This window comes from Corvus brachyrhynchos, unplaced genomic scaffold (assembly GCF_000691975.1).
Source record: "Corvus brachyrhynchos isolate BGI_N302 unplaced genomic scaffold, ASM69197v1 scaffold122, whole genome shotgun sequence".
Classification (NCBI taxonomy): Eukaryota; Metazoa; Chordata; class Aves; order Passeriformes; family Corvidae; genus Corvus; species Corvus brachyrhynchos.
The window spans coordinates 301856-317143 of NW_008236778.1; the positions used below are offsets into that span (position 1 = coordinate 301856).

The 15288-nt window shown below is 49.0% G+C and overlaps 1 protein-coding gene across 1 annotated transcript in view; it reads left to right on the forward strand.

Annotated features, from left to right (window-relative positions):
- Positions 1 to 15288, forward strand: part of ASH1L (ASH1 like histone lysine methyltransferase) — a 57160-nt gene that overhangs the window by 2278 nt on the left and 39594 nt on the right. The window contains exon 2 of the mRNA XM_017727840.1: positions 7955 to 12710. Within this exon, the coding sequence (XP_017583329.1) occupies positions 7955 to 12710 (4756 nt within the window). The remainder of the gene's footprint in view (positions 1 to 7954; positions 12711 to 15288) is intronic.

The following is a 15288-nucleotide window of genomic DNA, read 5'->3' on the forward strand; positions in this document are numbered from 1 at the left end:
CATTTTTCTTTTTGGTTTTTTTTTTTGACAAGACTGTTGCAATGAGTTGAATATTGGGCCAGTCTGGAATATCCAACCAGTGATTTCTCTTGATGTCTGAATTGAGGTGGTCCCTGCAGCTGAAAATCTCTTATTCAGGGGAGGTTTAATGTTAAGTTAATCAAGGGAGGTTTAGGTTGGGTATCAGGGAAAGGTTCTTCCCCCAGAGGGTGCTGGGCACTGCCCAGGCTCCCCAGGGAATGGGCACGGCCCCGGGGCTGCCAAAGCTCCAGGAGCGTTTGGACAATGTTCTCAGGGATGCACAGGGTGGGGTTGTTGGGGTGTCTGTGCAGGGCCTGGGGTTGGACTGGGTGATCCCTGTGGGTCCCTTCCAGCTCAGGACATTCCATAATTCCCTGCTTCTACACGCAAAAGGCACCATTGCATCTGGAGGCTTTCCCTTTGCATCAAGAGATCGTGCCCTGGGAGTTTTTACCAGAGAAAATAATCAATATTTGAATTCGCATGATGACAGCAGGGATTCTTCATCCTTGACATCTTTGTTTATACACCAGGATTTTTTTTCCAGAGATCCATCCCATTTCACGTGGAAAGTAGAAAGGGAGGCAAATATTAGTGATGTTGTAGAATATTACTGATGTGGTGCATGGCACCGTTGGTACCACGTCAGTTTTAAATTGCAGTCACTGCTCTCCTGCCTGGCGAGCAGCCCCGGTGTGTGATGCAGAGGATGCAGATCTGTTGCATTAAATTTGCATTATTTACAAGAGTTCCAAATCCCTGACTCATGATAACTCACTTTAGATCCTCTGCTCTCTCCTGAATCGTTCTGAGATGGTGTTTAAGTCTGTCTGTTCCCTGCTGCCATTTTGCACTTTGGATTGTTAGAAATGACATTAAACAACATCCTGCTGATTCCTGAAGTGGGATTAGAAGTGTCTGTGTGGAAATAAGTGGGAATGATGGTTTAAAACCATCACATGTTTTGAATATAATACCCAGAGGTTGTTTTTTTTGTCTTACTGCCATGAAATAAAGCAAGTTTTAGCACTGCAGATTACACTTCAGCAAAGGAAAATTTATCCCTAAATTTTTGCTGTGGATGCAGAGGAGGGGAAAGCAAACATGTGACCCATTCAGAGCCAGGTGTGGCTTTACTTGGAGCTCTGAAACGGAACTTTCTGTTCTTTTAAAGGAGCAATAAAGAATTAGAATGAAAATGTAGCTCTTGCAGTATGCACAGTTAACCACTGAAAGACAAAGAGAAGTAGTGGAATTCTTCTCCTGGGAATACCAGTGTGAAAATGAAAATAGTAGGAAAATCCTTTGCACTCCCATCTCTGACAGGTTTTTTTCTTCAAGTTTAGTGCTGACAGGACTTGTAGAACTTGGGGAGTGTCTTCAGGTATATGAACGGAGGGTTTATCCCCAGTCTGAAAGGGGAGTAGGTGGGTGAGGTGAGTTGGAGTCACAGAATCGTTCATGTTGGAAAAGCCTTCCCAGCTCATGGAATGCAGCTGTTCCCAGCACTGCTGTGTTCACCACTGAACCCTGTCCCCAGGTGCCACATCCACACGTTTCTGAACGCTTCCAGGGATGGCAATTCCACCACTTCCCTGGGCAACCTGTTCTAATGCCTGAGCACCCTTTCAGTGGAGAAACTTTTCCTTGTATATTTACAATTTGTCCTCCAGAAATGTGTAGACAGAAAAGTTAATAGATATTTTTTCTGAGGAGAAAATCATAGAGCAGAAAAAGGAAACTCAGAAATGACTGAGATTTCCAGGTGTTACAAGAAACAAAATTACCAGGTGCTGCAGTAGCCAGGCAGTGCTCAGTTTGCTTTTTGACACAGAGTATGGAACTTGGATTTCGTTCTTTCAGAAAGTGTCCTGGGGCAGGCAGACATTGCTGTGCCAAGCCCAAGAACCTGAGCCTTGAACAAAAATACACATTTTGCCCTTGTTAGTTTGTAGGATGATGTGTAGGAATGGTTCAGCTGTGCTGGTAAAGGTGCAGTAGTAAAGATTTAGCAAATAAAAGGCAAGAAGTGACAGTAGCAGCCTGTGTAACTCTGACTCGGTGGTTACACAGTGCAGCAGGTTGGGACTTGCCCTCCTGCTCCATCTCCTTATTCCTGTGTAAAACTGCTGAGTGCAGGATTCTGGAGCTCTTCCTCTTGCCTTTGGTCATGCAGGGAAGCTCTACAGGGAAGTTTGCTGATGAAATCACAGCCACCAACTGAAAAAGTTTCAAGCAAAAAAGTAAAGAAGCTGAAGAATTGATTTCTTTCCTTTTTGGATAGCTCAAGAATATTTCCTGCAGGATCTGAGACATAAGTTTTTGTCTTAGACTAATTCCACAGAATCATTGTATTCCTGGTAGTTCAAACTTGCTTTTAGAAAAGACTAAAAAGTCTTGGAGGTGAAAAGTAGACGACATTTTTATTTGGGGAACTGCATGGAATATGTTGATGCCATAACTACAAAACAACTCCTGTGATTCCTCAGAATGCTCGTTTGAATTGTAGCCTGAGCATTGGCCTGAAGTACAACAGCCAGAGCAGTAATGGGTAAGTCTGTGTATGTGCATAAAAACCCCTTAGTGCTTGCTGGTGGTTCTCAAGAGAAATAACAACCAACATTTTCATTCACAGGCTGGTTCCTTCTTACTACTTCAGGTGTGGGAAGCTGAGACAATCTTGTGTTTTGTAACTTGGTTTTAGTTGAGAAGTGTGACACCAGACTCGATAGATGTCCCTGTTCTCAGGAGAGATCAGCTACCCTTGAGCTTTTTGCAAATAAATAGCAACGATAATCACAGTAAATAATGGTCTAGTAGCAATAAACCCTGAGACTGTGCTGTAGGGTAACAACAGATTCCCTTTTTAGAATAAAATTTTTTTGCTGTTGCTGCCTGTGATGATTCTGGAATCACAAAACTGTTCGGGTTGAAAAGAACCTTTGAGATCACCGAGTTCAGCTGTTCCCCCAGCACTGCCAAGGCCACTGCTAACCCATGGCCCCAGTGATGGATTATAACCTGTTAATAGTTTATATAAAAATAACCTGGAATTATTCCCCAAATGAATGGTGCAGGTCAAGAAACCGTATGTTCACATAGGAGATACGGAATTTCAGTTTAGCTCAGTGCAAACTAAGAATAATACCAATTTTATGGAAACGTAACGTGTTTTATGCAATTGCTTTGGGCGATACTTTTATTGGATGGATTCTTACACCAGACAGTTGAACTAAAGATTGCACAGGAGCAAATGTTTCAGTTTTTAAACCACAACATGCTTTTTGTTGCAACGTAATCTCGCCCTTTTGAACAGCTTTGTGCCCAGATGGGCCATTTCATTCCATCTGACACCACAGGAACGTAGAGCAGGGCTTGAAATTTGGGCTGAAAAGGCACAGAATTCCAGGAAAACTGTTTATGGCATTGTCCATTTGATTGCAACCCTGAGGCAGCAGTGAGGAAGCTTGAGGCAGGTAGAGACAGGAGCCGAGACTGGGTGAAACACTCAGGAGATGCTGAGGGGTCTTTTCTTTTTTCCACAGTCCTCACAAATCCATCTGATTAAAAGCTGACTTTGTGCTTCCCCTGATACAAAACTGTGCATTTGCCCGAGTCAGACAGGGAAGTAGGGCTCAGGAGGGAGTTGAAGTGCTGAATGCTGCCCTGTGAGCCCAGCTGCCAGCACCCGGAGCTGGCGGGAGCAGGAGACAGGGACACACTTAGAGGTCCATGGGAGCAGCCACCGAAGCCCTGAGGACACTCTGTCACTTGGACTGGACTTCAGGTCTCTGCTTCCCATCCCACAGAACGCTTGTGTGGGCACAGGGAGTTATTCCAGGGAAGCAGGACACCTTTCCTGTCCCCTCCGCGGGTGCCAGTCCTGGCTGCTCCCCACTTCCCAGCTGTGGATTGGGAGTGTTCCAGGGGGAAGTTCCCGAGTGTGTCCATAAGATTGCAGCTGAGGGTCAGCCTGACCACTTGGCCACAGGCTGGAACACTGGGGGGGTGTGTCCTGGGGGTGGATCCCCAAGTGTGTCCTGGGCTGGGTGTCTGGGGGGGTTGGGTCTTAGGGAGTGTCCTGGGAATGTGTCCAGGATGTGTGCCCTGGGGGGTGTCCAGGGGTACTCTGCGGGGTGTGTCCAGGGTGTGGGAGTGTGTCCTGGGATCAGGGAGGCACGTCCAAGGGGAAGGAGGGGTGTCCTGGGGAGTGTGTCCTGGGGGATGTCTCCTGATAGGTGTGTCCTGAGAATGTGTCTGGGATGTGTGTCCTGGGGGGTTGTTCTGGGGGGGGTCTCCTGTAGGATGTGTCTGGGCTGTGTGTCCTGGGGGTTTGTGCTGGGGGGTGTCTCCTGTAGGATGTGTCTGGGCTGTGTGTCCTGGGGGTTTGTGCTGGGGGGTGTCTCCTGTAGGATGTGTCTGGGCTGTGTGTCCTGGGGGTTTGTGCTGGGGGGTGTCTCCTGTAGGATGTGTCTGGGCTGTGTGTCCTGGGGGTTTGTGCTGGGGGGTGTCTCCTGTAGGATGTGTCTGGGCTGTGTGTCCTGGGGGTTTGTGCTGGGGGGTGTCTCCTGTAGGATGTGTCTGGGCTGTGTGTCCTGGGGGTTTGTGCTGGGGGGTGTCTCCTGTAGGATGTGTCTGGGCTGTGTGTCCTGGGGGTTTGTTCTGGGGGGTGTCTCCTATAGGGTGTGTCCAGGGGGGTGCCCTGGGGCGTCTCCTGGGGTTTGTTCTGGGGTTTGTTCCAGGGAGTGTCCTGGGGGTGTTTCCCAGGGGTGTCCAGGGCGGGCTGTGTGTGCTGCCACAGTTGGACTGGTGTGGCTGAAGCTGATTTACCTGATTCCCTCAGTAAATGAGCAGCGGAGTCCAGTTCTTTTCTTTTACTGCTGCCCCCTCATGGAAAATATCCTTTTTGTTCCTGAAGTTCGGGGCTGTGCATGATTGCAGTTTGATTTTGGTATCTGTCTGCAATACTCTTATTCTTCCAGTGGGATCCTCCTTAGTGGCAGCAATATCTGCTATTCACTTCGACCAAAAATCTGAAATTTTTAATAATACAGAATTGCAAGAAGCAGCTTTGACTCTGTGGCTGATGTTGGGAGGGTTTTTAATGTTTTTGCAGCCACTGCAACCTTCTCCAAAGGTTACATATTTTGTTCAAGATGTTTCTGTTAGAAGTTACCAGATGAAATTTTGTCCTTAAAAATGTCCCTCCAAAATGTTTTTGTTAATCATGTTAATTATTAAGTAGATTTAATGCAAAAAAAAAAAAAAAAAAAAAGAAAAGAAAATAATTTCCCATGTAAGAATTTTGGCTGTAAAAATGCTGAAAAAAATTACAGACTTTTTTGACATCTTGACTGACTTCTCACTAGATGTTTCCTGTTTTGCTTTTCATGTTCTTTGAAATAATTTTCAGTGTGCTTGGAAAACTCACTCACCCTTAGATGAGAAAGAAGCTTTCCAGGGCACACGCCTTCAGCTTTCAAAGGATCCGTGTTTGATGCTAAAGTCTTGTTTTCAGAATCCTGGCATCTTGCTTAGATCAAAGCTGGTGTTTGGAAGGGTTTCGTTAGTTATGTATTTATTGTTTAAGTATCTGCTCAAACTTCCAAGCTCTTTGCTTGGAAATGGAGGTGAGCAGGGAAAAGCAGAGCCTGCCAAGAGGTGTTGGATTCCCAGCAGTGGCAGTGTGAGAGCACCACAGAGCCTGACCCGGGGCTGGCAGAGCACCCAGGAGGAACGGAAGAAAGAAGGAAGAGTGTGGATACACTGATGGCTGAGCAAATACAGGGATGAGGAGCTGAATTCCCAAGTCAGTATTTAGGTGGATTTTTGAAGTCCACCGAACAAAGGAGATTTTCCTTCCGAAGTTCTTGTCAGAATTTCGGGCCATAGAAAGGAGGATGCAGCTCTCTGAAGGTTGCTCACTTAAATCCTCGTTAGGGACTCTCTGGCACTCAGAGGCTGCCCCAGGGAATTCCAGGAGCGTTGGCTCAGAGCGGTGTCATGCTGACTCAGGAGTTTCCATGTGGGTGCCAGGCCTGGAGGTGGGCAGAAAGAAGCCCCCCTGCTGCTTCATCCCTGCAGGAGGGAGCAGCCCTGGATTTTGGGGTGCCTGGGGGTCACTGCAGAGGCTCCCACATTACCCACACCACTGCTACCCATCTCACCAGTGTCCAGCTTGATCCAGGCTGCAACCTCCTGGTTAAGTCCTGCTGGTGCAGCTGACTGAACAAATACTTCCTGCATGATCAGCACCAAAGTTGGCTGTTTCAGAGGAACCCAGGCTGTCCCTTCCTTCAGCATCCATGGGTATTTGCTGTGGGTACAGCTCTGGGGTCAGGGTGATGCTGGCTGTAATCAAGGGCAGGAGGTGCCAGGCTGGTGCCATATCAGTTTTTATTGCAGAGGGATGAACAGCTGCGGCGTTGATGGCTTTCACTCCGTATTTAGTGTTTGTTCTGGTAGGTCCCAGAAGGTTTTCTGATTGTATTTGTAATTAGGATCATGGAGTGGAATCACAGAATCACAGTGACTTTAAACTGGGAGGGACCTCAAAGCCCAGCTCATTCCATGCCCCCCTGCCATGGGCAGGGACACATTCCACTAGCCCAGGGTGCTCCAAGCTCTGTCCAACCTGGCCTTGGACACTTCCAGGGATCCAGGGGCAGCCACAGCTTCTCTGGGCACCCTGTGCCAGGGCCTGCCCACCCTCCCAGGGAACAATTCCTTCCATATATCCAACCTAAATTTCCTCTCTGTCCATTTGAAGCCACTCCCCCTTGTCCTGTCTCTCCAGTTCCTGATGAACAGTCCCTCTCCAGCTTCCCTGGAGCCCCTTCAGATCCTGCAAGGGGCTCTGAGGTCTCCACACAACCTTCTCTTCTCCAGGCTGAACATTCCCAGCCTTTCTCTATAGGGAAGGGGCTCCAATCCCCTGAGCAACCTCGTGGCCTCTTCTGGACTTGCTCCAACAGTTCCATGTCCTTCTTATGTTGGGGGACATCAGAACCATGGGCAGAATTATCTCATCAGGGCTCAGAGCCTTCCATGTCCAGCCCCTGCTTGGAGTGAATGTATCCCCTGCACTGCAGAGATGTGTTGGGCACTCTGTGTAAAGAGTGTCCTTCCAAACTAAAAGATGAACTTATTGAGATGCTCTCAGTAGGATTTATGAAGGTAATGGGTATTGCAATTTTGATTTTAACCTTTACAGAATAAATTTCAAGTTTGGTTGGGTCCTAACTGGAAATAAGTGTGAGTCTCAGTTACTCCATGTGTGTGTGTTACCACCCCCCCATGTGAACAGAATCATTTGACTTATTTTATTTTACTTATTTTTCTGACTGTCAGTGGTGTGCTGGGAGGAGAAGCTGTTGGTGCAAGGGGCCGGGGGGACGTGACTGAGCTGCCAGCAGGGCTGTGCAGGGACAGGGTGACAGTGCCAGCCCTTGCAGGGCGCTGCTCAGCTGCTGCTCAGCACCATGTGAGCTCTTCAAGTGCTCTCACGTTATAAATAGCCCAGCACATTTTTGTTAGTGGGTTTTTATTAATAAACATCAACAGTATTTTTGAAGAATATTTATAATAATTGGGGGACAGATTAAATGGTTTATATTTCCGGAGTGGGAGGGAGTTTGGGTTTCATTAACATCAGGAAAACCTCAACGTGTCCACTGTTATAAAATTTTGCTTTAAATATGAATATCACTATTATTTGCTTAATGTCTTTACTTTATGATGATATTTTATTATTCAAATTATTGATATTACTGTTGTTTGCTTTAAAATTAATAGGATCGTGAAGCCTCTGTTTATAGAGTAACCATGTTACCAGAGCAAGTGTTAATCACCCAAACATAAGGAGATACTGTGTTACTCAAAGTGATACTTTGTACTCTGATCCTAAAGACTTTTTTTGTTTATTAACTCTTAGGACCCTTCAAAGTCTTACAAGAAAGCTGGAGAAGTTGCATCGGTTGAGTTACACGTGGATGAAGGTATCCAAGTAGAAACAACCCCTTTATCTAAGAAAGTTTCCCCATTGCACTCTGAAATGACAGATTATATAAAGTCATCTCCTCCGACTCTTATCAGTAGCCATAATTCTGACTTAAAGGATAGAACAGAAATTAATGGAGCAACAACTGTCACAGAAAAATTGGTGCAACTTATTGCAACTTGTCCTCCTTCCAAGTCTTCCAAAACAAAGCAGAAGAAGCCCGGAAGTGGAAATGGAACTCCATCTGGTTTGGTTAAAGACTCCGGGAAGAAGCTGCCAGGAACCGTAACTGCGAGTGGGTTGGTTAACAAAGATTTGGTAAAGAAACTGCCAGGCTCTGGGATTGCTGTTGGATTGGTGAACAAGGACTCAGGGAAGAAGCCATTAGGGATTGGCAGTGCAGCCATATTGGTTAACAAAGACTCTGGGAAGAAGCCCCAGGGGATCAGCCCCTTGATTGGATTGGTTAGCAAGGACTCTGGGAAGAGGCCTCCAGCCATCAGCACTCCAACAGGGTTAGTTCACAAGGACTCGGGAAAGAAGCAGCCAGTGACCAGCTCTGCAGTTGGACTGATCAGCAAAGATGTGGGGAGGAAACTTCCAGGGATCAGCCCTCCAACTGCACTGACCAGTAAGGAGCCTCTCAAGAAGCCAGTAGGGATCAGCACTCCAGCAGGATTGGTTAACAAGGACGCTGGGAAGAAGTTGTTGGGAATAAATAGTCCTACAGGTCTGCTTAACAAGGATTCTGGGAGGAAGATGCCAGGGACTGGGAACACCACAGTTCTGGTTAACAAAGACTCTGGAAGGAAGACACCAGGGATTGGCAGCCCGATGGGACCGGTTAGCAAGGACTCTGGGAGGAAGATGCCAGGAATCAGCAGTCCCGTGGGGTTGGTTAGCAAGGACTGTGGGAAGAAGCCAGCAGGGCTTGGCAGTCCGGCTGGTTTGGCTAACAAGGACTCTGGAAGTCTGAAAGCAGACTCCCTCGTGCCCTCCTCAGAGCCCTTTAGGCTTCCTTGCAATTCAAACCTCAGTAGCCTTGAAAGCCATGAGCCTGCGGATTTACTGAAGGAAAATACTACCAGCAAAACCTTTGAGAAGCACGTTATGAGACAGAGCAAAGAAAGCATCTTGGACAAGTTTTCAATTCGGAAAGAAATTGCTGATGTAGGCAAAGAGATGTTTAATGAAGGAATGTGTGTTCCACAGGATGCCTACTCATCCAGTGAGAAAGGGATTTATGAAACGTCTAAGCACGAAAAGCAGCCTCCCGTTTATTGCACTTCACCAGACTTCAGGACAGGAGGTGCCTCGGAGGTGTCGACAGCCAAGTCCCCGTTCAGTGCAGTGGGAGAGGGGAATCTCCCGTCTCCTTCCCCCACGGTGTCTGTCCCCACCCTGAACAGGAGCCTCTCCACAGCCTCCTCCCAGCTGGCATCCAACTCATTGCACTTAAGTTCCACGGCAGAGCTCTTGGAAGGCATTTCCGATCCGATGGGCAAAACGCCGTTCTCCTCGGACAGCACCCTCCTGAGTCTGAACAGGACATTGAACCACACCCTCGGCACCGATTTTAAAGGTGCTGAGAAAGACTTAAGTGATTCAAAAGCATCTTATGTGGAAACTTCAAGAACAAGTCCTCCCACAGGGAAAAAGCCCATTTTGGCAGCTGAGACAAGCATCCACGCTACTGTCACCCCTTCAGTAGTTAGTTTTACCAGCTTGTTTGGGAGCAAGCAGTTCCTCAAGATCGGTGCAATAGCTGCATCCGAGAAATCCTGCCAAGGAGCAAAAAACCTGAGCAGCACTCAGCAATCAAAACCTTTAAAGAAAAGAAAAGGAAGGAAGCCACGATGGACTAAAGTGGTGTCAAGAAGCGCGTGCCGACCTCCAAAGGGTCTGGAACTAGAAAGGTCAGAACTTTTTAAAAACATTTCATACAGTGCACTATCGAGCAGTAATTTGGAGCAGGCCAAATTCCTGAAAAACATCGGATCGTCCTCATTTGTGGAGCACGAATTTGTCAAACATCAGTTGCCAAAGCTGAATGAAGCTAATGGACAGTCTCTGGCACTGCTGGCTGAGACTGACAAACAAACTCAGAAGTTCTACAGTGCTCACAAACAACCCTCTAGCTTGTGTATGTCGGATGATTTCTTACCTGACATGTACAAACCCAAGAGAGGAAGACCTAAATCCAAGGAAATGCCGGAACTCGAAGGTCCCCCCAAAAGAACTCTTAAGATCCCAGCGTCAAAAGTCTTTTCAGTGCAGTCAAAAGAAGAGCAAGAACCTCCAATTTTGCAGCCTGAAGTCGAAATTCCCTCCCTAAAACAAAGCTTATCAGGACAAGCTTTTCCTAAAAAGAGAGGGAGACCTAAAAGGCAGATCCGGTCATCGATTAAAATGAAACCACCTATTCTGTCTGTGGCACCTTTTGTTGGAACAGAGAACTCGAGCAAGATGGGACCTGAAAGTGAACAGCATCGACCTGGGGAGTTCTTTGAGAGGACGGACCAGCTCCGAGGGCCAGAAGAAGTCCAAAGCCCCAGTATTTGTAGCATGAGTGATTTGGAAGTAGACTCAGACAGAAAAGTTGCCAAGAGAAATAACGGACAGTTAATGAAAACAATTATTCGAAAAATAAATAAAATGAAAACTCTGAAGCGAAAGAAACTTCTGAATCAGATTCTGTCCAGTACAGTGGAACCAAATACCAAAGGGAAGATGCAATCCAAGCTCCACAACACCGTGTCAACTCTTGCTGCCACATTTGGTTCAAAACTAGGCCAGCAAATCAATGTCAGCAAGAAAGGAACGATTTACATAGGAAAAAGGAGAGGGAGGAAACCGAAAGCTGTCCTGAACGGCATTTTAGCCAGCAGTGCCGCCAGTCTGACAGTTCTGGAGAAGTCTGCCCAGCAAGCTCCTGGTACGTCCCTAGGACAGGTCCTTCCCCACTTGCTGCCCTCGGCAGCGAATCCCTCGGAGATCCTCCCGTCTCCGGTTTGCTCCCAGTCCTCGGCCGTGAGCGGGGGGCAGAGCCCCGTGAGCAGCGATGCGGGGTTCATCGAGCCCAGCTCGGTGCCCTACCTGCACCTCCACTCCAGGCAGGGCAGCGTCGTGCAGACGCTCGCCATGAAGAAAGCAGCCAAGGGGAGGAGGAGATTGTCCCCACCGACGCTGCTGCCCAACTCCCCCTCGCACCTGAGCGAGCTGACGTCGCTCAAAGAGGCCACCCCTTCCCCCGTGAGCGAGTCCCACAGCGACGAGACCATCCCCAGCGACAGCGGGATAGGCACGGACAACAACAGCACTTCGGACCGAGCGGAGAAGTTCTGCGGGCAGAAGAAGAAAAGGCACTCGTTTGACCACGTGTCCCTTATCCCACCTGAAACTTCCACCGTGCTGAGTAACCTGAAGGAAAAGCACAAGCACAAGTGCAAGCGCCGCAGCCACGATTACCTCAGCTACGACAAGATGAAGAGGCAGAAGCGAAAAAGGAAAAAGAAGTACCCTCAGCTCCGAGGGAGGCAGGACCCCGACTTCCTCGCTGAGCTGGAGGAGTTAATAAGTCGATTAAGCGAAATTAGAATAACCCACAGAAGTCACCATTTTATACCCCGAGATTTGCTGCCTACCATTTTTAGGATAAATTTCAATAGTTTCTACACCCACCCTACTTTTCCTTTAGATCCTTTGCACTACATTAGAAAACCTGATTTAAAGAAAAAGAGAGGCAGGCCTCCAAAAATGCGGGAAGCTATGGCAGAAATGCCCTTCATGCATAGCCTCAGCTTCCCCCTGTCCAGCACCGGGTTCTACCCCTCCTATGGCATGCCTTACTCCCCTTCTCCCCTGGCAGCTGCTCCCATAGGATTAGGTTATTACGGAAGGTACCCTCCAACTCTTTACCCTCCTCCACCCTCTCCTTCTTTCACTACTCCCCTGCCCCCACCTTCCTACATGCATACAGGCCACCTGCTTCTCAACCCCACCAAATACCACAAGAAGAAGCATAAACTCTTGCGCCAGGAAGCTTTCCTCACCACGAGCAGGACTCCGCTGCTGTCCATGAGCACGTATCCCAGCGTCCCCCCCGAGATGGCCTACGGCTGGATGCTGGAACACAAGCACAGGCACCGCCACAAGCACCGGGAGCACCGCTCCTCCGAGCAGCCGCAGGTTTCCATGGACACCATCACGGCCAACAGCTCCTCCAGAACGGTTCTGGAGTCCTTGAAGCGCTACAGGTTTGGGAAGGAGGCTGTTGGCGAGAGGTACAAACATAAAGAGAAACACAGATGCCACATGTCTTGTCCTCACCTGTCACCTTCCAAGGGTTTGCTAAGCAGAGACGAGCAGTGGGTCAGGAGAGAGCCTTCGGAGTCTAATTCCTTGGCGCTGGGGTTGCAGACACCTCTACAGATAGACTGCTCCGAAAATTCCCCAGCTCTGTCCCTGGGGGGATTCACTCCCAGCTCGGAGCCGGCCAGCAGTGATGAACACACAAACCTTTTCACAAGTGCAATAGGCAGCTGCAGAGTCACCAACTCTGCCAGCACCAACGGACGTAAAAAGTTACCCGAGAGCCCCGGACTGTTCAGTGGCCAGGACGCGTCGCTCAGCCGGCCCCTCCGAAAGGAGCCCGTGCCTTCCCTGGAGAAGGCCCTGCAGCCACTGTCAGGTAAGGGAGCTCGGGCTGGGCCCGCTTGCCACGAGTCTCGCTGGGTTCTGTTGTACCAAACGCGGCGGGAGCAGGGGGCGGGTGAGGCGCTGGCTCTGCAGGGATCGGTGCGGGGTGCAGCCCTGCTCCCGCCCTCACCGAGGGCTCTGTTCCTGCAGTGCCAGCACAGACTGATGTGGGATCTCCCCCAGGGACACCCACGGCACTCTGGGTGTCCCTCTTCCCAACAGACTCCTCTTCCTTCCTTACAGTCAGGCTAAGGATGCTTTCTTGTGCAAAGATCATTGCTTTTTCCACACAATTTTAACTTTCCAGAGAAATGAGGGAAAGTTTCTCACCATTTTTGATATTTCCAAAGCCATGTTTCTGTTTGGTTTGAAGTTTGGTTGGTTTGGTTTAGACCAGCTGTTGCTGCTACTGTTGTGAGTAATGTTTCCATTTAAGAAAATGTTTCTTATTCCTTTTGTAACTCCATTTCAGTTATTTTGACAATCTGCTACAACAGAGCTTTCAATCCCTGCCTTGAGGCCTCTTGCAACACCTCAGAACAGCTGGGGGCAATGCTGGGGATGCCTGAGACCAAACCTAGAAATTTTGGATTTATTCATAGCTGGGAAATGCATCTGACAGCTTCGAGCAAAACTGGAACAGGAGGAGCAGGAACAGGAGCTTGTCATTTGCATAATATTATGGAAAAGAAAAGATAACCTGCAAAGGGCAAGTGTGGCTTGTGCTCCGGCCTGCTTCCACTGCGGGAAGGAAGCCTGAGCTGCTTCTCCCTCCCCTTCTTGCCTACATTCTCCCTGGAAATTTAAATCATTGTCCAAAGCCACTTGTGAGTAATATTTCACAGAGCAAGAACCAGCTGCCAGGACTGAATAATCCCTCCTCACATTCCCGGCTCTCATCTTGCTCCTTCCCATGTGGTACTCCTGCTCTGCTGCCTCCTGCCACCTCCTGCTCTGCACACCTGTCTATGGACAGGGTTCTTCTCTTGGTTTGGGGGGGTTTATGTTTTCCTTCTTTATTTTAAGGGCAGTTGGAAGCAGCTGCATCTTTGACAAGTTCATATTTCTTTGTGCTGGTACTGAAATTACTTGAGGTGGTGAGGGGAGTGTGGAGAAGGCAATAGAGCCATGAGATTGCTTCTCCTGCAGCGATGGAAAGAGAAATTCCAACTGCTGGGTCACTCAGATGGTTAAATTTGACTCTGAGGAGTGAATTGGTTGTGGGAACCTGTGCAGCTCTGGGAATTTTGAGATGTTTTCCATTGCAGTGAATGATCTGACCTGGGCTTGTGTAGGAGTAACCCAAGGGAGGGGGAGAGCAGAGATGCTTTTTGGTGAAAGCTCTGCTCACTCCCTGCCCCAGGAAGTTTGAGTGATTCCTCAGGTGTGGGGTATCACTTCCAGGCACTGCATTCCCACCTGGATCCTGGCTGTGTGGTGAGGCTGGCGTTTGGCTCGGTGTCCAGCTCATTCCCAAGGAGTTCCCAGTGCCCCACACCAGTTGGAAAACCTAAACCACAGCTGGTAAAAAGTCCCAGGAAAGGGAAATGCCAGATTTGGGGGGGGGTTTAGACCTGTGTCAGTTTGCATGTTGTGTTTGGGGTGTTTTGGTTTTAGCTGTGGTGCCTGAATCCATGACCATGGAAGATTAAAGCAAAGGCACAGATAGAGGGAAAACCTTTGGTGCATGAAAGATTGTTTATTTATAAAACCAGATACAGTTTAGGTGCATGGTGGAGAGGTGCTGGACCAGAGCCTTGGAATAAGCAGTCAGGGATCAGCATCAGGGAACCCATCCAGAATGAGTCTTTGGGATCCATAGGGAACGTTTATGGTGCTTTATTTCAGAGTATTCCATGTGGAAAATCCACCTCACCTCCACAGCCTGGCCTAACGGGATGAACAAATTCTTTTTACGATATTGGCCGATGCCAGATATTTTCAGAGGTTTACCCATGGCTGAGTTGCGTTAGGGAAGAGTTGTGGTGGTTGTTTGTGCAAGCAGGACTCCCTGGAGGTGGGTGTTTCCCGGGAGGTGAAGCACAGGTGGAAGGTCCCACGCTGGGGCTGTTGTGTGACGCTGGCACAGCCGCAGCGATGCAGGTCACGAGGCGCTGATGGTTTGTCCGGGGGAGTTTTGTAGGGCACTGCTGCCTGTTCATCCCAAGTTCCCAGGCGCTGCTCCTGAACTTCCACAGCTTCACCTCAGGAGTTATTTTGGACAGCTGATCCTGTGTCATAGCCCAGCCTTGCTGTGCTGCTTACAGTTCCCGTGGCCTCGGTGTGTTCCGCTCCCAGTCCTGGCAGGATCAGCCCTGTGGTGGGGACTGGTGCAGCTGGACCGTCTGTCCCGCTGTCGTTCCCTGTGCAAACACCAGGCCAGGTGTCCGCGTCTCGGTCTGGGTGTCCCAGTCTGTCCGTTCCCGTGGGATAACCGGTGTTACCGGGCACGACCGTGTGGGCTCCTGGGGTGAACCGGGCAGTCCTAGACCATGTGTGCCCCGAGGCGTCCCGGTCCCTGTGCCGGTCCCTGTCCCGAGGGTTCCCGGTCCCTGTGCCGGTCCTTATCC